The sequence below is a fragment of the Camponotus vicinus genome, unplaced genomic scaffold (assembly GCF_025532165.1).
Source record: "Camponotus vicinus isolate PSW18456_S1 unplaced genomic scaffold, iyCamVici1.0 SCAF_9, whole genome shotgun sequence".
In the NCBI taxonomy this organism is placed as follows: Eukaryota; Metazoa; Arthropoda; class Insecta; order Hymenoptera; family Formicidae; genus Camponotus; species Camponotus vicinus.
Genome location: NW_028141981.1, coordinates 542095 through 567839, shown reverse-complemented (window position 1 = coordinate 567839; position 25745 = coordinate 542095). Strand labels below are relative to the sequence as shown.

At 45.6% G+C, this 25745-nt stretch overlaps 1 protein-coding gene across 1 annotated transcript in view; it reads left to right on the top strand.

Moving 5' to 3' along the window:
- The first annotated feature begins 1327 nt into the window (after positions 1-1327).
- The window catches only part of Sty (sprouty signaling antagonist), a 30480-nt gene continuing 6062 nt past the window's right edge, over positions 1328-25745 (top strand). The window contains exons 1-2 of the mRNA XM_083109033.1: positions 1328-1342; positions 3888-4248. Coding sequence (XP_082965159.1) covers positions 1328-1342; positions 3888-4248 — 376 coding nt within the window. The remainder of the gene's footprint in view (positions 1343-3887; positions 4249-25745) is intronic.

Below are 25745 nucleotides of genomic sequence, written 5' to 3'. Positions count from 1 at the left end.
CAAATGGAACGAGCGTAGAATGTTGCAGGAGAGGAGGAGGAGGAGGAGGAGGGGAAGAAGGAAGAGGAGGAGGAAGGGAGCGAGAAGAGAGGAGGTCGAAGGAGCGGGAGAGGGAGCGACGGTTCGCAAAGGGCGTGCGACAAGGACGAAAGAGGATGTAGTCGGCGGACGTTTACGAAGAGAACCGAGTCGCTCCGACATGTGGGAGAGAGCCCGATACTATTATACGCGCCGCAGGATCCGTGTGTTACAACGTTCGATCACCTGAACGGATACACCCATTCTACTATTGCCGTGCTCCCCTCGAGCGTCCTCCGGGGAGAACTCGGCTCTCGACTACCGTCTTTTTAAACAATTAATTATTATTACGCGCATGCAAGGGCAAACGGAAATTGTAGGCGGAAAGGATCAAATTTTTTTGCAAAAAGGGAAAAAGACGGAAAACAAAATTAGCGAAAAGCGACGCGTAAAATTTATAAAATATATATCATGAGGAGAGACCTTTTTTTCAATCGCGATAGCATGTAAAGAAAAATAAATGGAAATTTACTCTGTATAAATAAATGTACATGTTAGATATATATCGAGTATAATAAAACAAGAGAGAACGAGAAACGAAATTGGATTTATAATCGGGAAATGCAATTGTTTAAAAATTTTTCCAAAGTACTCGTTTCTCTCGAGCGTGGTATCGCGGCTCGGCGGGTCGGTCCTGGCCGCACAATACGAGCATGAATGAAGTATCGCGTCCGACTCGTCGAGTATAGGAGGACGCGGGCTGGGCTGGGGAGAAGGGAGAAGGCTCGCAAATGTCACGGTGCCTCGGTGGATGCGCGAGGCGCGCGTGTGGGTGCTTCGCGCGCGCGCACGCCTTTCAATGCGAGAGAGCGCGGCGCATGCGCGCCTCGTCTACGGTGGACGAGAGAGAGAAGCGCCGTGCGCCGTTCGCCGTGTTCGCGTGTGAGTGAGGAGTTTACGTCGCCGCAGCAGCGCCGTGTGCTATCCGGTCGTTCCAGAAAGCGATCGCCGCTGCTGGACAAGGAGGGACAAGGAGAGACAAGGAGAGAGAGAGAAGGAAAAACAGTAGCGAGTCCGCCGTGTTTGCGAGTGGAGTCGTTGTGCCGCGTACGATACCTTGCGAAAACGCGTTTCGTGGAAGCGGCGGGACGCGATTCGTTGGACATTGCGCGAACGTCCTGTCATCCATCGCGGTAGCATCTGCCGGACACGTCCCGCCGCGAGTCGCGCGCGTTACTCGGTGACAGATTTCCACGCGAGTGCGAGCCTCGAGGACCGGCGAGGAATCTTTGCGGTGTCCGTCGATGGAATGCCGCCGACTAGGGTGACGCGAAGGAGGTTAGGAAACGTCACGTCACGTCACTCGCGTCGCGTCGCGTCGACCGGGAGGGTCCCGGATGGCGGACAGGGATCCGAGCGGATAGTCTGGGAATATTCGTCCGGGAAGAGAGGATCGAGAGGAAGGGCCGACGGAGGAGACTCGACCGGTGGCCCCGGCGACGAGATAATACGCGCCTGACTCGCACTCGCCGCGATCCGTCCACCGGCATGGCTGCCGAGGCCAGCTGAACCTTCGCCTCTCTCTCTCTCTCTCTCTCTCCCGCGCGCAACTTCACTCCGCCGTCTCCCTCGCGTACGCTCGGCTGAGCGAGCGGACGCGCGTACGCGACGCGTGTGCGCGCGCGCGCAATCGTTGCCTCCACGTCCTCCTTGCTTCTCCTCGCTGCTCGCCCTTCGGCCAACTCCCCTGACGGCCTTTCCTTTCCGTCTCTTTTTACTTCCTTCCACTCTGCCCGCTCGTAATTCCACCGTCCTCGTCTCGGCCACGCGGGAGACGAGGAAGGGTAGAGGAGGCGCACACAAGTATACATCACCCGGTATCTCGGAGAGACCCGCGCGCGTGTTTGAGTGCGCGTAGGGTGTGTGTAATACACATTAGCGCGACCCGGAGGCTCGCCATTCGGGAGAAGCGGCGGAGGCGCAAGCTCCTACATCGTTCGCTAGCCCGATTTATCTATCCGGTGAGAAGGTGCGACATCGTATCTATCCCTCCCCCTGTTCCTCGCCAAAAAATCGTCGCTGCCGTCAATTGGCGCGTGTCGTCATCAAAGACGCGTTGCAGCGATACGCTCGGAAAGTAAGCTCCGATTAGGTTCAAAGACGGAATTTTCGCGAAACAGATACGAATTCGCTGTCGTCGAGGCGACGACGATAAAGACGCACGAGTGAAAGGAACTCTTTACCGTCATCGTTAACCATCCATAAATCCAACAGATTCGAATCGACGAGACGTCACCAAGAGTGTTTACGCACCTGTCATCGTCGTCGACAACGCGCTACCGTTTACAGCGGAAGACAGCGAACCGTCCGAAGAAGGAGGGAAAGGACACCGGGGAGAAAAGGTCGCCGAGAGGGTGGAAGGATGCGCGAGGAGGAGCGCGACGTACTCCCGCTTGGCATTTTTTCACCGAGACCAACGCGGTTATCCGAGATGCGAGCCGCGTGACACGAATGCGGGAGCGCGAGAGAAAGGAGAGCCAGAAATACGGGGGGAGAGAGTCGGATTGGAAAAGAGAAAGAGGAGAGAGAGAGAGAGAGAGAGACGCGAGCGCGAGAGAGCGTATCCGGCCCGTGCGTACAAACGTGCGTGCGTGCGTGCGTGCGTGCGTGCGACGAGGACGGGACGAGAGTGGCTATTTCTGTGGGGCATATAGGGGCCGTACGTATAAAATAAGCAGTGAATGAAGGAGCCTGTTTACTGGCAGACAGCCTACGCGAGATTCAATCGGCTGTCCTTCTCTTTTCCCTCTCCTCTCTCTCTTTCTCTTTCCACCTCTCTCCCCACTTTAATCTCTCTCTGTGTGTGTGTCTCTCTCTTTCTCTCTCGTTTCCCTATACTTTTATCTCTCTCGCGCCGCACGGTCCGTCTCCGTCTCGCGCGTTGGTAGTAATCGTGCGGGTTCCCTCCTCGTCGCTCGAGAGCGATCGCGTACGCGGTCTGCGGGAAAGAGAGAGAGGGAGGGAGAAAGAGAGAAGAGGCAGGCGAGAGAGCGCGTCGTGTCGGGGCACCGAAAGAGAGCCTCGTCGTATGTGTTGGCCAGTGCGCGAGAGGACCCCGCGGTGTACCGATCTCTCCGTCGTCGCTGTGTTGTGTCACCGCGCGCGTGTCCCTCTCTCTCTCTCTCTCTTTCTCTCTTCTTCTCTCTCTCTCTCCCTCTCTCTTTTACTCTCGGCCGTCATTCCGTTTCCTCCTCTCTGTCTCGTTCGCTACATTCGTGGCCGGTCTATCCAGTTCCGGACGCGAAGCGGCGTTGCTCGCCGCATTCTCGATCGAGTCGAGAGAAGTCGAAGCGAGCGAGCTTGCGCGCGCGCGCGCAAGCGCGCGTGCGCTCCGACTCGCCTCTAATGTCGTTTCCGCACTCCCGGATCGTGCTCGCCTTGGGAGATACGTATGTGCTTGCGTGCTGTGACGTTGTGACCTGTGCCGGAAGTGCGAGCGGGGAGAAGTAGTAGTAGTAGTAATAGTAGTAGTAGTAGTAGTAGTAGTAGTAGTACACTAGTAGCGGCGGCCGCAGCCGCAGCCGCAGCGGCAACGGTACGGCAGTAGTAGAGTAGTAGTTGGAGAAGAAAGAAGAGGAGGAGAAGGAAGGGAGAAGAAGGAGAAGCGGGAAGAGGTGGAATTTGAGTTCACGAACCGACGTTCAGTCTCTCTCGGTTGCACCGGAAGTGGCGAACCGTACTCTGGCGTCGTGATTTGCGAATGCACCCGCGATACATACGTTGGCGTACGCGACGACACGCGTAATATATTACCCTGCGAGTGTGCGCGACGTTTCGTACGTAGAAAAAAAAAGAATCCGTGGTAAAAGAGGAGTACGAGTGATAACGGAAGTGCCGAAAGTGTGGATACCTCGGACAACAACCCGCTCCCGGCGCTGCTTCGTCCGCTCAACGCCGCCGTCGTATTAAGGTGCGACGCGCCGCGACGTCCGGCGTCGACGGCGAATAATACGACAACGACGGCGGCTACGACGACGACGGCGCCGCCGCTGCCGACGACGACGACGACGACGACGACGACGACGACAGCGGCCGCGATTGTGCCAGCCACGTTGTCCACGTCCCCCCAAGGCTCAACGACCTCCTCGGCCGTTGTTCGAGTGTCGCCGCAGCCGCCGCTCTTGACGCCGCCCCAGTATCCTGCGCCTCCACGGCCTCCTAGTCGTACCGGTGAGTGCACCAATTTCTCCATCACCTGCCTTTTTATTTCGCGAGTGACGTACACCGACCGTTCTCCAGGCTGCTCCGAGGTAGTCGCGCCTTTATTCGGCATCGAGTCCCGATTAGAATGCGCGAGTAAAAATGACGTTTGCGAAAAAGATGGACGAGTGCGCGAATTTCTAATTAATTTGAAATTAATTTCCTTCTCACCTCCTCTCTGACGTGCGAGTCACGTGAGTTTTGTCGGCGCTTTCAAAGGAGTCTCCTTGATTGAGCGAAACACATTTTCTCGATCGAAATATATCGATAGTTTATTATTATACGCGATTGTATAAAGATGATGAAAAAAATAAAAATGTTTTCGGAACGAGGGGAAGTGGAATTATCGCGCGCATTGAACATTTTTCACATTTATCTCCGACTCTCCGTCTCCAAATTGACGTGACGAATATCACGTGGTTACCCATCTTTGCTCGCTGATACGTGGTAATATTCGCGATATCGCGCTATCGGCGAATAGCGCGCAGACGGTATATCGCGCACAGGTGAAAATGACGGATATCTCGACATTCCGCTAGATGCGTGCCTTCCGGCGCGGTCGATTGGAAGTTTATCGAACGATTTCGTCGGAAAAACAACATCCGGGATGGACGGCTGACGGGCAAATGACCCGGACCAACTGGCTGCCGACGCTCCTCTTTTTTTCCTTTTTTTTTGTTCATCTTGCTCCGCTTCTGTTTATTTGCCCGTACTCTCGTAGTCGACGAGAAGAGAACCGGGGTTTCGTAATGAGCGCATAACCGTCGATTCACAGCGCGCTTGTGTGTCATTAGTAACGGCATACGGGGTGACCCGAAGCTAACGAACGCTCCATCTCGACTATTGCGAGATGATTGTCGTCCTGAAAATTTCCGTCGTTGACGATGTTAATCGCTTTGTACGATTAACGGTGAATTCTATTAAGTTTCGATTAATTTTAGTTTATGGAAAAATTTCCACTCGAATTTAAACGCCGAATACTTGAATATTCGATAGCGAGATACGAAATTTAAAATATTTGGATTTTTTGATTCGTCCAAAAATCCATGTAGACCGATAGATATATCGGTTACATTCGCGACACTATTTACACGTCGCGTTCTTGGCGAAACGCAGACGAAACATTTGGAAACGAGACGACACGCGACGAAAGAGAGAAAGAGAGAGAGAGGAATCGCGGGTAAATCTGGAAACCGCGTGCTCGTTTACGAAATTTCGTCTTGTTATTTCCAAGCCGGCGCTAATCATCGCTCGATCGGGAGCGATAAAGCTCCGAAAAATAATCCGCGTTCTCCCGGTCGCTTAATCCATCGGATCGAGGAGTAAATCCCCTCGGAATTGCGTCGCATATTTTTTTTTGTATAGAAGTGATTAAAAAAAAATTTCATCTAATACTCATGTGCCGAGTGCACGCGTTAATGAAAATATTACAAAGATGGCAACTGCGTTTGTTTGAAATTGAGCGTTTAATTAACATTTTTTTAGGAGCTCGATTATAAATATAAATGGAAATTAAATTTGAAATCTTCTTAAGAGATGCTTCCCCCTTCTCTCTCTCTCTCTCTCTCTCTTTCCGTCAATATTTTTAGCCGCTCGCATAGTTGGATCTATGTCGATTGCATATTTGTTCTCGGCGAATTTTCTCGCGGAACACAATAAATCTGTCCGTCTCCTTCGCCGCGTCGTCGCTCTCTCTTGGACGAGGTCGCGCGACTTGGTGCCAACTCCATCGACGGTTAGACCAGCGTGACTCGTTGCGCGCATTGAGTCACACTACGCTTTCATAGAGACCGAACCAGTCACAGGGGCGAAGCGGTGAATGAAACCCACAGGTGTAGAAAGTTTGCGAGAAAGTCGCGCCGTCGTCTCTTTCGTAAAACTCGCGTCGCGCGTAAATGCACGTGCGCGCGCATGCCCTCCTCTCTCTCTCTCTCTCTCTCTCCTTCGCCGTTCGAGGCGACTTGTCGTGCGGGTCGAGATCTAAAGTTTACAAGAAATATTGAAAGAGACGCGTGTGCAATTTTGATCGATCGCTCTAATTTTAATCGCTTTGGATTTTTCTGCTTCCTCATCGTACAAGAGTTTGCCGGATGCATAATATCATATTTTCGGAGGTTGATTTAATCTACTACATGATAAACAACGGATCCAACTTGTTAGTCGATGGATACTGCTGAAAACGCGTTGGTTGTGAAACTAACTTGTCGCGACGTGTCCTCGAACGGCCGAGTCGTTTCTGCGAGTCACCCGCTATAGCGCGGCGCCCATGTGTGTGCGCGCGCGTGTACGGCTTATTGACACAGAGGCTCGGAACACGTCGTTCGCCCGCTCTCATTGGCACCACACGCCGTGAATGCTACTCGGCTCGCCGTGCGAGTTTCGCGCACACGCGCGCACACATATGCACGTGCGCACACACATATGCACGTGCGCGCACACACACATGTTCGCGCGCGCGACTATGCGCGTGTCCTTTCGAGCAAGCGCGCTACGATACACATCGATTGTTCGGCGAGGTAGACCTCTATCGATGACGTTCTCGCACATGCCTCGCGAGAGACACACACGCGCGCCATATACGCCGCAAAGTCGATCCGGCATGAATGAAACCATGATTTCCACGCATGGTGCAAAAGTAGGCGACTCGTCCGGCGCGCGAAAACGAGTAGCCTCGGATTCTCTCGAGGTGCGATCCGAACGTCATCTTCTCGCATGACTCGTACGACTCGTCGAGGACTCATTGAGGACTCGCGCATTGACATTCCGTTATAGTATAATTACTTTTTGAGATATATTGCACGGTAGTGCGTCGATTAACGAATGACGCTTTAATTTTCAGTCAATTTTTAGAACATTTTAGACATTTATTATATTTTATTATATATTTGACATATAAAAATTTGTCTCGATTACACTTTAATAGCTTTGATAATAGGAAACGATAATAGACTCGTAGATAAAAGTTATTCTTAACATATTTTTTTTCATTTTATTTTTGTTTTCGCGTCACACGAATATGCATATCCCAGATAAAAAGTGAATAGATATATCTATCGGTCTTACGTGCACGTGGTGATCGTTGTCCTAGTTTATTCCTCGTTTTGTTCTAAATAAGAAACGATTTTCAAGATATCGAAAACCCCAATATTCATTTAGGAAATATATATCTAAATTTTGAAATTTGTCTCTATTATTACTATCTAATGTTATTACTGTATCTAAAAGTTTGATAAAAATAATAATATCTTATCGATGTATATTTTGTCATTTATCCATTAATTAAACGTATATTTAATGAATACCATTAAAGAGGCTGATATGATTCTCGATATATTGCGCGGTATTCATCGGAGAAAAATTTGTTTGTCACATTTCAAAGATTGTCAATATATTTAATTTCTTTTAGAGCAAAAAATGACAATTTACAAGAGATATTAAAGTATAATAAAATTGTTGGAGAAATATAATAGCATATTTTTTGTAAAGAAATCTATTCTTTCTACTTTTCCTTCTCATCACTATCATGCAAGATATTAATCTGTAGAATAATATGCGTCAATAACTAAACATTTTTCTTCATTATTTTGCATTTATCGCTATAATACTAATCCAATTATATCTGAACAAGTCCAACGTCTTGTGGAAACACGCGACCTTCTGACGTGTAGCTTTAAACATGCGCGCACGCTCTGTATCGATACCTGGATCGTGTTAATCTTACAATAAGTTAATTCTACACGGCATAGATGTATTCTCGATATCCTAAGGCTAAGCCTATCGAGCTTCCCCTGATTCCCAGTAGCGGATCAAATTCGCGCTCGAATCTCGATATATAATCGCGTATCTCTCTCTCCCCCTCTCTGTCTCTCTCTCTTCTTTTCATTCGCGATACATGTCCCTCTCTTTCCTTCTTATTCTTCGTTCTCTCTCTCTCTTTCTCTCGCTCAAATAACACGAGAATACCAGTGCCACGCTATCTTCATGTTTGCCAACTCCGTTATCTCACGTTCCTCCATTTCGATCTTCTCTCTTCTCTCTTTGCCTATTCTCCGTCCTCGTCTGCGTCTCTATCTGTCTTTCCCTTTCGCTATTCGCAATCTTTTCTTCCTCTCGTCTGGTTTTGCGCGAGCATCGAATGCAATCTACAAGCGAGTCGTCGTTATGCGTTGTCGCGTCACATCCGGCCTCTCCGCGATCTCTCCCTCCCTCCTTCTCTCTCCCTCTCTCTCTCTCTCTTTTTTTCTCTCTTCCGCCGCCGATCGTTCGTCCTTCTCTCCCCTCTCTTCTCCCGCCGCGCCATTCATTTACCGTGCGATTCGAGAGTGTCTCTTTCTAGCACTCCTCTTTATCGATTCCTCCCGAGAATTCACGTTTTATATGCGATCGATGATCTAAAAGCAACGGCATATGGTACGATTTTTTTTATACTAAATTGCATGTTTAATAAATTGTAATAAAAATGCACTAGGCATATGTTTGCAGTATCTCTAATAATTTTTTTAGCTTGTAACGTAGCACGAAAAATTGTATCATGTGCCATTGATTTACTTGTGTGTATATATATATATATATATATATTTGTACTTATTTGCCGAAACAGGCAACCTTAATCCAATTTTTATTTGATCAAGTAACGATATCTTGAATCTACAAACTGCTGAAAATTTATCATATACGCGTTTGTAGAAAATATTTAATTTACAACGATATTATCGTTTCGTAACATCGACCGATCTTCTGCTCCTGGTATGTATCTCAAGGCGAAAATATTTTTTTCTCTTTCCATCTGTCTCTTTTTTTGTTTCGTCTTGTCGACTGATCACTAAACGAGGAGATTCGATAACGATTATAGAGCAGAGCGATTGAACGATTTGTCGACATTTCCTCGACCGGAAATTAAATGCTACAAAATTTATTACTGACATGATTTCTGTATTTCTGTGTTTGTGTTCGCCGCTTTTTCGGCGGCGAGGTGTCTCTTTCGAATCGTCGTGATTAATCGTGATTAACGTGAATCAATACGGCGAGGTCAATCGATATAGATAAGAGCGTAATTATGTAATCGTGTCGATAACAAATATGTGGTCATGGGAAAGCCGAATCTTTCGTTGGCTTCCGCGCCTGTCTGTTTTCTTTTTAATCAAATATCCAAGTTCATTTGTCCAAAATAATTTGTAAATGACAAAATTAATTAATTTTAAATTAAAATTCATTTACAATACATATGATAAAGTAATATATTTGTCTCATTTTTTCACACAAATATATTTGTGTATATTATATATATATTTTTTTTATTTTTTACTTATTAATTACAAGTTAAAATGTTAATTAACATTTGTGTACGATATACAAACGTTGAGTAACATTTGTAGATAATGTTGAAATAAAATTTGTAAATAATGTTGAAATAAAATTGATATTAAATCCGTAACACATAAAATGCAGCATCTATTACAACTTGAATGCTGGATTATTTTTATTATAGGATAGTTGAGATATAAACAGTTGTATGTTTAAGATTTCGGAATTGTGTATATCAAAATATTATTTCTGGAAACATATTCTGGAACGCAATGAATACGGCATTGTGCAGCACAAGCGAAATGATTGAAATTATACATTCGCGCAAAGATAGTGTCTTTATCGGATATGTAAAGATATTTATATATATATAGGCGGTCGAGGTGAACAGAGATGAGATAACGAGATAAACTTATTTCCGGCGAACGGTGAAAAACAAACGTGACGAGATGCTAGTATACGTTATCCTTATTATGTAAGAGGAATTTAAATTTTTAGATTGTTGCTTCGTGTTGCGTATCGCAATTTTTTCCGTATTCACAAGTGTGACGCGTCTAATTATATTGCTCTCTCGTTATATCGGTGACATTGGCGATATCAACGTGTCGTGAGATATATATATATATTTGCGAAAAAAATATCGGAGAAATGTGAGAGTAGAGAGCGTGTGTCACGAATTAGGTGCGGTCTAATTGACAATTATATCTCGCTTTTACCCCAACGATATCAACTGGGCTTTCAACTTAAAAGGATTAAACCCTCGTGCACCGCACCTACTTTTCCTATCGTACATATCAAGACCGATTCGAATTACTCTGCGATATCCCGTATTAAATAAAAGCGATACTTTGGACTATAATTTGATCAAGAGTGAATTATTATTCGCTTTGATAATGTTTCGAAAATTTGTCAGGTACAAAAGCCTCAAGCATCTATATATGGTTAATCTCCAACAATCAGCAAATTAACGCGATCATAATGACGTAATGCGCGATTTCTGTTTCCCAATTAATAAGATGACGCATCGTAATTAATCGCGTAATCAACACATTTCTATTATATCGCAACCGCTCAATTAAAGATTATCAATTTTGTAATCTCTCTTTTCGGCTCGATTTTCAAGTTAATTTATTATATTAGGATGTTATATAAATATTTACAATTTTGTGTTTTATTTGGCGCACATTGCACCCTCTATACACAATTATAATCGAGAATTAAGAGAACACGAGAATGAAGAAATTTCTCTTTCCATTTCGTTTTCTCATCGCATTTTCGTCTCCCGTTGCGTCTCTTGGTGTCCATTCCCCTTTTGCGTACGCGACTCTTTCTGTCTCCTCCTTCTCCTCTTCTTTCTCCCTCTCTCCCATCCCCGGTTGTTCTTTAACTTTTCCCTGGCCGTCCTTGGGGGGGAAAGGGAACGTTGACCCCTCGCTGGTTCCTCTCTCGACGCGGTCTCGCTCCAAGTTTCATTCAGAATGCGACGCCGAGAGCGAGGTCCCTCGTCGATATATAGTATAAGGAATGATGCGGCGAAAGTACGCGAGTATACTCGACTATTCAAGTACCGAGTATATTTCGAATTTACCGATATTATTTAAAGACATGTACGATAAGAGCTTAAGATACGGATAAGAGTTCAAGTAGAGAGCTAAAGATAGCTGCAGATATCAAAAGTTTCGAGCGATTTTGGAATACGAATTTTTACAAATATAAAGAAACAACAAAATTTTCCAATTAACCGTAAGCGGATTTGTTCCAGATATTAAATTGGAAATTTATACAATTTTTCTACACCAAAGATGAATCGTTTTTATGTGGGACACCCTGTGTATGCTACGAGCAGGCGGAGAAACGCGACTGTCTCGCTTCCGTTTATTTTCCCACTTACGATTGGCGCTATCGGCGTCGAAACGCGAGCTCCGCTTTCAAGACGGAGCTCGCGCTGGTATATCGATCAATGATCGACGTCAGCGTAGACGTAGAACTGATTGATTGGCGCTCGAGCGAAGGCCGACGGGAGTGGCGCGAGCGACTTGAATTAAACAGAGGCTTAATGAACCTCGTTCGGATGGGAGTCGCCGGCTTTAAATAGGACGGCGAGAGCGAGAGCAAATTCGAAGAGCACGACGAGCAGCGTGTCATGGACAAGGCGCGAGAATGCGAGAATCTTTGTGCGGATTCGTTTTATTTTAAGTAGGCGAGCCTGAAATAAAGTGGACACTTGGATCAATGAAAGAGACGAACAAACGTGTCTGTTGGGACACACGTCGCCGCGAATAGATCGCGCTTTTATAACTTCAATTTCAGTCTTGACCACCTGCTTAATTTCGCTCTACGTATTTTCGCACTTTTATTTACACCGTTACAAGGCTGCGATAACATTTTGCAACACGATGCACACTTGCGTACGGAATGTTTGACAATACGAATATTTGGAAATTTTCGGATGCTTTGAATAAATCGTGTTATTTTTTTTTTTTTTTTTCAAAAGAACAATCAACTTTGAATACTCGACAATCGTTGAAATTGCCGTCGAATACGATAAAATTTCATGACAATGTGAAACCATTGCAACGGCATACTTGGCGATGAGAGTCAAATTTCATTGCACTCGAAATCGCGTTGCGCAACTCTCGCTGCGTAAACATCTCCAAGAGCCTACGCTGTTTTGAAAGTTTCCAGATTTTCATGGATTGTCCGTATCTTTGAGAATTTGACGGTCCAAAGATGGAAATGGCATAAATTCCTACATAATTCGGTGTTGACGAGTCGAATAAACGTTGCATAGATTCGCGGAGATGCGCGCGCGCGCACGTGGAAAATGGAGAAGGGGAGGGTTGGAGGCGGGGAGGGAGGGAGGAAAAAAGGGAAGAAAAGGCAAATCGCGTACGCGTCGCGCGTATATTCGTTGGCCGCTATAAATACGTAAGATGCAGTCGAATGCGGGCGTGCGCTCGCGCGCTATGCACGCCCACACGTACGTACGCGCGTGTAATTCCGACGTTCCAGCATTTCTCTGCGTGTACACGACGCCGCTTGAATGCCGAAAATAGTTTTTCGCATGCGAGAGCGAGGGAAGAGAGCGCGTCCGCGCGTGGGTCGACGTGCGTAGGCACCTAGCGTGCTTACATATGTACGTGTATTCACATACGCATGTATATAGATAAATATAAACATAAGTAGCTCTCTCTCTCCCTTTTACAAAACCATTATTCGTCGCTTTTTACGGATTCCTCGATTGTGGGAGAAAAAGTTGAGAAAATTGCCTTCGTGAAAGGGAACCGACATTTTAATATCGAGAATTAAAAGCGAACAAAATGTGAATCTATTGTATACATCCCGTTAATTTCAAGTGGATTTTGCAACAAATACTCTGGAGTGTGAAATTTCAATGAAATATTAATAATACAGACGTATTTCTCCGCGCTCTGTGTATTTCCGTGTGCCTTGTTATTTCCTGTTATAATAAACCGATAACCTTACGTCGTTATGTCAAAGGAATCGGCTTATCTAGAGCTACGCTTCCGCTCGCCCGATGAAACGACTCGTAGCAGCACATGGCTTTTCGTCAATCAACTCGGTAATTATGTACATTTCGTTTTCCATTTCAACGAGAAAGGGAAGGTTTAATCTTGTCAAAATTTGATATTTGGAAAACATTGTCATCCTAGTAATTGTTTTTCCACTCTCTCTCGTCAAGGCTACGTAGGTCCGTCCCTGTTTAAGAGGATACGCCAAAAAAACGGGACATACACGCTTACGCACACACATGTACGAGATATATGAACGCGACACAGAGATGTATAAACTTTCTCGCGAATAACGTGTCTCGTGAAACGAGTGGGTGGTTGGTTGGTCGGTCGATCGGTCGGTCGGTCGGTTGGTTGGTTGGTTGATTGGTTCGTCGATTGGGCAAAAATCCCGACCATATGGCATCCACATTCCATTTCTCGGCGCGTGATTATATGTCAAAGAAAGGCTCGCTAATACATTTAACTTTCGACCCTAAATTTTCCTTTTGGCAGGGGAGGATTAAGAATCGGAGATGTATGCTCTTCTGATGAACTTTGTTATATTTTAATATTAAATATATCTTTTAAAAATTATGCATTAAATTTTAATTCAATTTAATTTGAAATTTATATTATAGTTTTGATTAGATTAATCAAAATTTGAATTCAATTCAAGTCGATACACAAAATTATTTGTCGATGACATTTTGTTGTATTATGCACAAGACTCGGTCATGCGTAAGACTCGATACATCAGTGTCGATGACTCGAGACTATGAACGCAAGTATCTAAGAACAAAATCAGACTGAAGTAGATATCACGTTGCAGCCGGTGAAAAAGCCGGAAGAGCGTGTCCATTGTCCTTCTCTGATACTTTGCACGAGGAACAGCCGGTTTCGTCCTTTCTCCTTTCCCTTCCCCGAGAATGCCTTTTCCCGAAAATATCTTCCCTGGGGTCAATTTTACCTGTACGGCAGATTTCTCAGCTCCGTCGTATAATGGCCACGTAATGAGGTGTATCGTAAAGAATGAACTGGCAGGAAGGAATCCTTTTCTTCGTCCATCTAGAAAAATGTCCGGAATGGCATTGTACGATTCATTTCCCGCTGTTACGCCGCTTATCGATCATCGGGCAGGATAAAAAAATTTACAACGCAAAGCAGTGAATCATGACGAATCGAATATCTCTTTCATGAAATCATCAAAATTGGGATGAATGAATCGATTAACGCAATTTTACAGACAAGGAAAAGAAAGTGAGCGTACAATAGACACGATCGATTGAAACTTGTTTTTTTAAATTATTATATATTTACTATATCGGAAATCAAGGATATATCTCGCATTATTTCCAATTTAAAAAAGATTATCGCACTCGCGATCGAATGTATATGTATTGTAATTAGTCGCATATTAATAGCGATTGTAACCGGACGCTTTCGTTTATCCGTCAATCGATTATTTTATTATTACGACAAGAAAGATGACGCTTTTGTCGACGTTGTATACTACAAGCACGCACGCATGCACGCATACCGCGTGGGCGTCGTCTGGGTGGTATCCGGTGTTGCGTGTCGCGTGTGTGCGTGCGTATGCTCGCGCCCTTTATTACATCTTTTTTTTTTCTCATTTCCTCCGCCGCCTCTATTTCGTGCGCTTTCCTATCCCTATGCGACAGTTGAAATTTCCATATTTTTTTCAGCGCGCGAGCGTTTTTTTTGCCATTAAATTTATAAGTGTGTTTGGAAAAACTGGGAAATGTAATTTTCAACAGATACTCTCTCTTTTTATATTTTGAATAATCGCAGATTTTGTAAAGACAATTTTCCACTTGGAGATATTTCGAACAGCTGATCCGTATAAATAAGAACGATATTAAATTTTGTACGTATAAAATAGTTGAAGCATGTATAAGATAATTCAATTTCAATGTATACGCAACAAAATTACATCGAGATATATTGCACCGACGACGGTACAAATTTTAGCAATGTTTTTTCAAGATCATACCTAGAGCGTTTTTCAGGCAAAAGCCATTACACTTGTTACACCGTACGATACGCGTTTTGCGCGATAAATCGCAGGTAGATTATGCAGGCTTAGTACGAGGGCGAGAAAAGTCGATTCTCTCTGCTCGCGACAGTATTTGCACGCCTCCCGTCGTTTTCCAGGCTGTTGCGGTTTTTTGCGACACCCGAGAGCAAATGCATGCCCCACGCGGCGAGAACGCCGCGACAGATGTTTTCGATTCGCCCGTTCGTCGCTCCGTGACACCGTGACTATATCTCATAAATTCGCTTGCACAACATGCGTTATCCGCAGAATCCCGTAATCCTTGGACGAAAACAACGTCCGATCCGGATGAGAGCGCGATGTCGTTAAACTCGCGAGTATTCCGGACCTTCGGCCTTAAAATATCTCCTTTTTTATCGATAAAATTTCAAAATGTCACGCGCAATTTTGCTCCAAACTGCAAAGCATCTCTAAACTTTTAACGTCCAGATATTTGAAAAACTTGTATTTAATCTAATATTTGTATTTAAACAGGCAAGAGATAATATATGATGATATGTATATCAAAAAAATGTTTGGAAAATTTTAAAAAGTTATTTAGGAAACATAAATTATTGTTTTTTTGTTCAATAATATAGGTGACAAGTTGGCCAAGATGGTCTTTTCAGAAAAATTTGCCCTCTCCCTCTCTCTCGTTATATAAAAAGCATTTATGAAATTTATAAATTTTTTCGATCAATCATTCGATCAAATTTCATTCATCCTTTAAATTGCATAATTAATTGTATATTTAAAAAATAAATACAAAAAAATAAATGCAAGCTCTTAAAAAATAAATGCATAATTAATTGTATATTTAAAAAATAAATACAAAAAATAAATGCAAGCTCTTTTTATCCAAATAAGCGATGTACCTCGAGAGGGAAGGGAGTAAAGGGGGGTAAGAGTCGAAACACACACGCTCGTAGACCAAGTTGTCGTCACCGCGCCATTTATCCGGAGGCTCTTGGCCGAGCTCGTTCGTGTTACGGTCCCCGTGGAATTGCGGCGCGCACAGATTTTATCTGAAACGCGCTCGCGCGTCCGCTCGCTCGCCCGCTCGCTCGCTCCTCCAAGTTCGTTCGATTATGCGGCGAACGGCGCGACGTTTTCACGTCGAGTCGTACAGGGTCTTCGTTGATCCGGGGGGTTTCTTGGCAGTGGGATATTACCTGGAAACGCGTCGCTACTCTCGCGCCGAACCGAATGTCGTGCTCTCGACGGAGAGCCGCCGCGTCGCCCCGTCTTTTAACCATCCCTGTCGCAGAACGATACTCCCCGAACAAAAACGAAAGGTATATAAATTTCGAAATGAAAGAAATATTTATGCGAGAGATTCGTTCCCCCTCTCAGATAAAAGTTTGATTGTAATTTTCTAAATTTCACATCTAGACATTAACGTCGACGCGTACAAATGTGACATTTAAATTCTATTTAAACCTCCCGGACTTGGCGGATTTCATTTCTAGCCGTCTCGCGCTTGCTCTTGAGATGACATAAACAAAAGAAATCTCGGCAGCGAGGCGTGAAGATGTAAAGACTGCAACAAAGACGCAATTCGCGCGACTCTATCAAAAGTGTGAAACTCGGTAACGTCGCTTAAGGATAAGCAAGATTGAAAGCAACTCCAACCGCGGTCCAAACATTTAAAATCGTTTCCAGTCTGTCTTATGAAAGGATAAAAAGGATAAACTTTGAAAAAAAAATATATATATATATATTCGCCACAAAACTTACACGTATACGTGTCAACACGTGTATGTGTGCTGCATGCCACAAGTTTGACGTGGCTGATCTACATCCCAGGAAGAGGGTCGTGCTACTCTTTGTCTCGCGCTCTCGACTTTGCTCGGCAGCCAACTCGCTTGCCCCTCGAGAGAGAGAGAGAGAGAGCGCCAGCGCCTTTCTTCCTCCTGGGACCGAAAATAAGCTGATCCAATTCCAGCCGCGGTGGATCCTTGATTTTTCGTCGCCTCTCTCGCTACCTCCGGCCGCTCGCTCTCTCGAATTCCGTAAGCACCAGGAGTTTTGCGGCGCGAAGCGGTCATTGTGTAATTGGCTCAGCCCGCGAGGCACGCGAGCGAGTCCGCCTCCCTCGCCTCCGGCGCACGCGAAATCGGAAATGCTCGAAATAAACCCAACGCTCACTCTGACGTATCTCCCGCGTACACACTTGCTCCTCTCGACTACAAAATATCCGACCGTCGTCTAGCGAGCTTTACCGTGTAACTCGCTCCTCAACTTTTATTCAACCTTGTTATATCTCGTCTCTCTCTCTCATCGATGTAACTTTCGCCCCGAGTTATCGCAATCTGTTTATTCGCTCTATCGCGAATCTGCCAATTTAACGTCGCGTCCATTCGCCTTAAAGTCTGCCCATTTATTCGATTACTCTTTCCCCTCTCCTTCACCTTACTCGTAACGCTATACGGGTTGTCATTCGCTTCTGAGAAAATTCGCTCGATATCTCTCGAGGCGCTAAACATATCGATAGACGCGTATATCGGACGATATTTTTATCCACGCTTCAATTCTTATTTCCGACTCGAAAAGTAGCGCGTGTCGACGCAAAGAAAATGCCTCATTTTTCACATTCAAGTGTCATCCGTGTGCAATATTTTCAATGTATATAAACGTTACATTTTACGTTTTTCAAACATTTATTAATAATAGAGGGACATATTTTCCAAAGTATAAAATGTCCCATGTCGATGCTTTGGATATCGACGATCCCCTTCGTCGAAGATTCCGCGATATCAAAGAAATATCGACTCCGAAGCACACAATAGCGCGTCCCGTTTACACCTTGCGCAGAGCTGTTTATTACGACGTTGTAATCGGCTTCTCGATACATTGCTTATGCGAATCTCGACGCGGGCGTGGCCATCTCTCGCCTTCCTCGCGATAGGACATGACAACCGACACCCGGGCTGTAGAACGAGTGCGTCGTTTAAAATGGCGCACGTTGCATCAAACTTGTTGATACAAAGTTGTAGGTAGTCGCACGTCAGTTTTTGCGAATAGGGTGTTTTGTACACCTCTCGCTTCCGTCAATCTTCGACGGAAGCGCGCGAAACCGGATTAATAATGACGCTTTACAGGAAACATAATCTGTCACATCGTTTTTATATAATATATATTTATAATCTTGAATAAACTAAACCTAAATTTCTCCATCGCACTCTTGAAATTTATTAGAACGATAAAGCCATGAAAAATTTTATCCACGCACGTTTCCAAAGACGTAACATTAATCTTTTTAAAGTGTCTAGTGTCAGTGGTTGCTTGTTTGTAATAAAAAAAAATGTCGTGAAAATTCGATACGTCCGGTGCAGTTCTCGACCTTTCTCGTCTCCAGAGAGATGCCAGGAGCGAGGGATCGGAAACTTTAAACGACCGTCGTGTCCGAGTCACGGCTGATCATCTTTGGAAAAGAACGCGAGAGTGCGGTGACGTACTCGGGAACGTCTTATTACGAGGGGATAGGTGGCGAGTTATTTTCGCGAGCGGATTTTTTGACGGTGCAGTTATAAGCCAAGCCCTCGTCAAAGTTTACGAAGGCTGTTCGCTCGTTTACTCGTTGCTCGCCTCGCTTAACGTGCCTTCTCGCTTCTCCCCTCGTCCCTCCCCCCCCTTCCCTCCTCACTCGAATCAGCGACATAGCGACGGATCGGCGGACCCCGTTCCAGTGTCCACGTCGATCGGATGTTTAACAAAAGTAGAACCTTTCGAGTTGACGAGAATCTTGAAAAGTATGAAGAAAAATATATACTCGAAAAATATATTTGCAATCTTTCCATCTGATTAGGCAATAATTGCAACGCAGAAAATCGGATATTTTCATACTAATCGCTTCGCTAAATCGATCTTTGCGCGAATAATTTATTCGCGCGATTGCGCGATACATTTCTTGAATAATAATGACTACGTCATTTTTCCGGATGCGCGCGTCGAGTCCCTCGACACGAGCGTGTCGCGCCAACATGTGTTTCGCATTGCGCGTACGTTGGAAATTGTCTCGCGACTACGCAGGAGGAATCGACGACTACCAGGAAGCGATAAGTCAAGAAGTTTTGGCCGGTTCGCTCGGATCTCGGAGCCGTTTCACCGGAAAGACGACGGGATGACATTAACGTCTAGTGCCAAGCCCACGTGCGGGGGACGCGCGCGCAAATACCGAGAATAAGACCTCGACGATCCCGGCGTCGACAAAAGGTGCTCGCGTCTGTTTCGCTCGTCATCGAGAGAGGAGCGAGACGATTCGCGTCTTATCCCGCGAGACCCCATTATTCGTCTTTGGACTCTAGATTTTCATCATTCATCTCCTTCTCTCGAGTCGCGGGAAATTGCAAGAGTGTAATTATCGATGTTTTCATCTGTAAATTTCGTTTCTTTTGTCGAACGGATTACGAAGAAACAATTCATCGATACAGCTTTTCCGAAACAATCGGGCTCGCGCTACGCGTACGTACGTCACTGCATTCGCAGCGCTGCGGATGTGTCAGATTGGGAGGGGGGGGAGGGGGGAGAGGGTAGAAGGGAAAAGATGTCGCGGGGCGAAGAAAGGGGGACGAGTGGGAGCGACGTGCCCGGTACGAGAACGACAGCGCGGGAGAGAAGAAGAGAAGGAGGGGAAGAGAGAGAGAGGGTGAGGACGGGAGCGTCGGCGATACGGGCGGTGATCAGACAGAGACGGGATGAATGAACGTGCGTGTTTGCGCGCGCGCATAAGACAGAGAGGGAAAGCGAGAAGAGGTTAACGCGAGGGGAGCGAGAGAGAGAGAGGGAGCGAGAAGTGGGCGCACGAATGAATGAACGGTGCACGACGAGGATGGAATTAATGAGTGGGATAAATATAGAACCGAGTAACGCGCCAGAACGAGACGGCTGCGCGCGGTTTCTCTCGCTCCCTCCCGTTTCCTCTTTCTCTGTTCTTTTCTATCCGCGCCCTCTATCGGCTCCGGTCCCCGCATACTCGCAAACTCGCCTCGTTGCTCGTTGCTCGTGCAGCTTGTCGTCCATACTCGCAACATCTCGAGATCGATTTTCTACATGTTTCTTTAATCTCAAAGAGAGCCTGTTTGCAGATTAAATAATTTATTTCGATGAGTAAGAGGAGTTTCAATTTTTCGCATTCTACTTTAATCCCGATATTTATTTTAATTATGCAATCTACGGGTGCTATTAAATTATCATGTTACAGTTTATACAGTAAATGTAACTACATCTTTTAAAATATACTTGTTTAGTTATTGGAGAAAATGGCGACATTGTGTAAATTTGAGAAATCCCATCTCGCAATCTGTATCGTAGAGCAACGCTCCGAGATCTCGAACCATGTTGCTGAAACGCGACGTCACACGCGCCGCGCCCCCTCGAGCGTCTCTTCTCCCCCCTCTCCCTTTCCGATAACGATCGATAACGCTATCGATAATAGGCCTTGCGCTCGGGTCGAGTATTTTTACAATGACGAGAGTACGAAAAAAAGCAATGGAAAAACATAGTGGTTACTCGACGAAGATGACGTTGGGGTCGTCGCGCGAGCAACATCACCTTCACGAGCCTTCATCGTCATCGTCATCGTCATCCTCATCCTCATCATCATCAGCATCGCCAGCAACATCGCTATTACCAGCCCTCGTGATCCGTGAAACGCGGGGCGACCGTAGATCCGCGTCGAGTGTCGAGTGTCGAGTGTCGAGCGGCGAGCGGCGAGCGCCGACGCCGTGTGACGGCGCGGTGCCGCACGGCGGTGACGACGTAGGTAATGTTTTCATTCAATCCGAAGCTTCAATGATAGCTTCCGTCCATTCATAAAAAGCTTCGTGTGCGTCGGCCGGCCGGGAACGGCGCGCGCTTCGGCCACGTTATCGCCAGATGGCGACGCCGTACTATGCGCGAACGCCGTCCGCGAGGGTCCCTCCCTCTCCCGCCTCTTTTCACTTTTTCTCCCCCGCTCCCCGCATCCGACCGTCGCCATTCATGGCTTCCTTCCCACCGTCTCTCTTCCTGTTTCCCCTCCCTCCGCCCACGTTTCGTCCCGCTGCCGCGCGCGCGATATCTCCCCCCCTCCCGCCTCTCCTCGCCCCCCCTCGGCCGCCGCCTTTCCAGCTCGATTCGCCAACGACGGACCCATTGTCAGTCGTTCGTCGGCGGTTGTCGCGCGCGTCTCGCGTTCATCTGTCCGTCTCGCTCTCGCTCTCGCTCGCGTACGCTCGGCCTCTCGTCGGTGTCCAGCTGTTGCCGCGAGTTCTCGATCCGCGAGTGTCGTCGAAACCGCCGCGATCAGACTTTCCGCGCGGGAGAATCTGCGACGGAAGCGATCGCGATGCGATCGGCTCCTGTACTTTAGCGGACTCCGACATCGGTGCGCGCATGGATTTCCGATTGGTATCCCGAGTGGCACGTCGATAGCGCCCCGAGACCGATATTTCTCTCCGCCTGTGCGATATTCGCGAGAGGAGAGACGGAGACGAGGAGGAAAAAGAGGAGAAAAAGGCGTCTCGCGCGGCGAGAGAGTGGAATGAACGAGGGACGAAAGTGCGAGTAGCGGATCTCTCGCGCTCCCGTCGGAGAGCTCGTGGATTCCTCCGCTCGGATCTCTCCGTCCGTCTCTCTCTCTCTCTCTCTCTCTCTCTCCTCGCCGAGAACGACGGCGACGGCGCGCTAGCTGGTCTCTTGGATGCCGTCGCCGTGCCAAGTCGAGAGAGAATGCGGATTCGACTGTCGCTGCGCGGTCAGTGCGGTAGCCCGAATCCCTGTCGGCGACGACTGCTCGACGCGCTCCGCGATCACGGGAACGTTTTTTCGCGAGTGTCCTCGGGATCGTTTACGCCGTCCTGCGAATCGTGCTCGCGCGTGAGAGTGCGTTCCGCTGCTCCCGCCAAACTTGGTCGGCCACGGCGGAATCCGCGTTCTTTTCTGCCCGCCCGCTAGTCCTATGAATTTTCAGTAAGTTTCTATGAATTTTCACTGAGTCGAAACAACCGACAGAGTCGATAATAATAGATCCTATTCGATATTTTTACGCCGCTTGTCCGATATCCTTTCGGGTTGGATTACGCTTGTTGTGGGAAACAAGACGATTGTACAAAAATGACATTCTTTTTAAATATTTTTAATCCTTTTTCAAACCTCAGAAAAAGTATCCACCTTGGCTTAACTTTGTCATTTATTTTTCCCGGCTGTTTTTCAGCTATTTTGAAAATGATGATTTATGAAGATTTCTTAATGATTAAGGACGAAAGATTTGTATCTCTATATAAATTCAAAACTGTCGCAATGTTAATTACGTCAAGTTTGTCGAATCTGCCAATCTAATACGACTCACGGTCGAGATATCATTTTTATTGGAATCTTTAAAATTTCCGGGCCAAGATACATCTTTTTTTTCTCACGATCAATTCTCCTTATCGCTACTTGTAGGCCGGATGTACATCCGCTAATATCAAACTTGCAACTGTAGTTCTTTTACACAGCAATTACTGAGCTGTGAAGTCAGTCGAACCTTAATTAGCCGATTTACTTTTTTTTCTTCACGTATCTACAAATTTAGAATTTGGTAATAACGCCATAAATTTCGAGTTTGAAGTTAATTGTCAATGTTGCTGGGCGATTCTAAATTGGTAGACTTGGTCACGGATAATGATGCGCAGAGGAAAGACTTTAGAAATATAATTAAAAATTATGAAAATTAATGATGAAATATAAGGCAAGTTTTGACACTAATTAACGTCGGCGCTCGTTAACCAAGTTTATATAAATCTTGGTTACCGCGCGATCATAGCTTCCGGATTTGCGCTTCCGGACGCCAAAACGAAAAATCGCCTCGACGTATCAGTCCCGACCCTGATTATAACCGCTTCCACACCACGTGTGTCGCGTATATCGCCGAATAAAAAAAATAGCAATCAAATAGCGTAAAATTTCACGGATTCCACGAGATATCCCTCGCGTGAATTTTTTAGGTGCACTCGTGAGATCGAGCGCAGGAGGAAGAAAGATGCGCGCGTTATCGTCGCGCGTAAACTCGTTAATTGTATGAAATATACGGGGGGGGGGGGGGGTGGAGGGGAACAGATAACGGGAGAGGAAGAACGCGCATCCGGTCTTATCGCGCTCGTTTCCGAACGGAATTAAAGGCCAACTATATTAAAACGTCGGAGATTCATGAGTTTGAGTATCAAAGAAGCTTTATGCTTTTAGCGTTGGCTAGTCTCGATAAGCTCGAGCACGTATTCGTATGTAAGGTGCCATTGTGAATAAAAAAATTACGTATCTAAAATAAACGGTCTTATAAAAACATGTGCATTTAAACTGGAAATTATATTTCAAGTTTCGAATGTTGCGTGTTTAAAAAAAAATTTATATACGAATCTCTCCCTTTGTTTTTTTTTTTTATTAAACCCATAAGCGTTCAATTATCGCGAAAGTTGCTACGACTTGACAAAATCTTCAACAAAAAGCATGGTGAATTATAATTTAACTTTTCTAAAGTGTCGAAAAATTGTTTAAACGCGCAATTTTTTCGACTTGATAAAATTAACATTGTCATATTCGCACTAATATGAGATTCTATTATATATATTTGGAATCTTATGTAAGCTAATATATATACATAAGATTCTATTTTCTGCTCGAAACTGGATAATTTATCGTGCCTCGGAGTATTCGCAAAAGTTTTGCGATAATGTTGCTCTAGACGAATTATTATGGTTCACGGTCCAAGACGTCTCGCAAATATTCCGAAATTCTTTCTTCTTATCGGTGTGTATAATCAAAACTTGTTAGCGCGGCGATTTTCGTTGGTTATACGTATCTAGACCGCAGAGAGGAAACTGATATCGGAGGAAGAACTTATCCGGTCTTATCGTCGACGTTTCCGACTGGTTAAAAACTCTTTACGCCGCGCGATGCTGCCAATTCGTGCATTTCGTCGTCTAATATCACGCTTTTTGCTTCGCTCGCTCGATTTAAAATTAGGAAATGAGAAGCTTGTGCTTCGTCAATATACATATACCCACTATAAATAACATTCCAATATAAGTTTATATGTCTAGAATTATTTTCGCATATACGACCGCGCGTGCACTTTATTGTCGACTAGTACTTTTTTTGCAGCATTATAGTTATTTATCTACACTATTAAAGCATCTGTCAAAAAAGAGTATACGTATAAAATTATAAAAAACGTGCATATATTTCTCCAAAAATTATTATAGGCAATTGTACAAGCGTAGAAACTTTCAAGCTCAAAAAAGAAGCTACGAAACGATTTTTTTTGCGCTCAATAACTCGCATTAGTGATTCGATAAAGGTGCGCGCGCGTGTTGGTGGTGTAATACGCGGATGCGTGTCGTACAATCATCGCGCCGTCATCGATTCATTTATCGGAAATTTTCTACAAACTCCTTTCATTTTACGCGCGGCACAATCGACTCGGCATTCATTTAATCGTTACCGGGAAAATCCGCAAAGGCGGTATATCCGCGAAATAACACGAATATTACCGCGAGAGAAAATTACGATCGGATCGAGATACGTGTACACTGTCTTTCGAATCGCTGGAACGTTTTACAAAATTTCCAAATATGAAATATCGCAAGACACGTATTTGTATCGATCACATGATTTAATCGCGCGGATGAAATCATCGTAAATTCAATTATCCGCGTGTGAAACAAGAAATTGAAAGGCAATAAGAAATCAATTTACGCATGTGCGTTATCGGAACGTTTCGAAATTACATTTCAATTAATACATATTTCCAAACAATTGTATAGTATTCGCGATTACGGTTGACGCGGGCCAATCTACATTTTCATAACCAAGTTTCGAATGCTAGAAAACGATAAGCATCCAGAACGAGAGCCGAGAAGGGAGCCATCCGCGGCGTCCCGTGGTTGAACAGTCGACGTACAGTCGAAGCTCACCGGCCGCTCGACGAGCGTTTCGCGAGCGCCTTATCTGCGCGACGCGGCTCGACGCGGCTCGGCTTGGCCGGCTAAAAGCTTTGACCTATGGCAGTCGGTCGACGATAGCCGGCCCGCGCATTCCACTTCGAGCGCACCCTTTCTGAATGGCCCGCCTGTTTCTCGACGCCACGACAAGCGAGAGCCGCTACTGCCTCTATAACGCTCGAATAGTAGGTCCTCACAGAGCGAGTCGGGCTTTTAAGGAGAGAATGAATAAATTTACGATGATTTACAAATGAAGCGTGTAATGTATTTTTCGTCAGTCGAATCTAAAGGGTGGCCCGATAAAATTTGACACGCGAAAGGCAGTCATTCGTTTAGCAAAGGCTCATCTCGAGTACGCACATTGCAAATTAAATCGATTCGAGAGATGTGGGGGCTCCGAGATTTCGAGGAGAATCGATACGATCGAAGCTTGTCGAAGCGCTTATAGCCGCTTATATCAGGGAGACGACGAAGCGAGGCAAAGAGCGACCGATAACGGGCAAAACTGAAGGAAACTCGCATCCACGATTAATGATCTCGCGATATACGCACGATTCTCGGAAGGCAAACTTGATAATCGACGCGACTCGAAAGTTGAACGTGCCGAGAGTCTCGGATCTATTCTTCAATTATAGC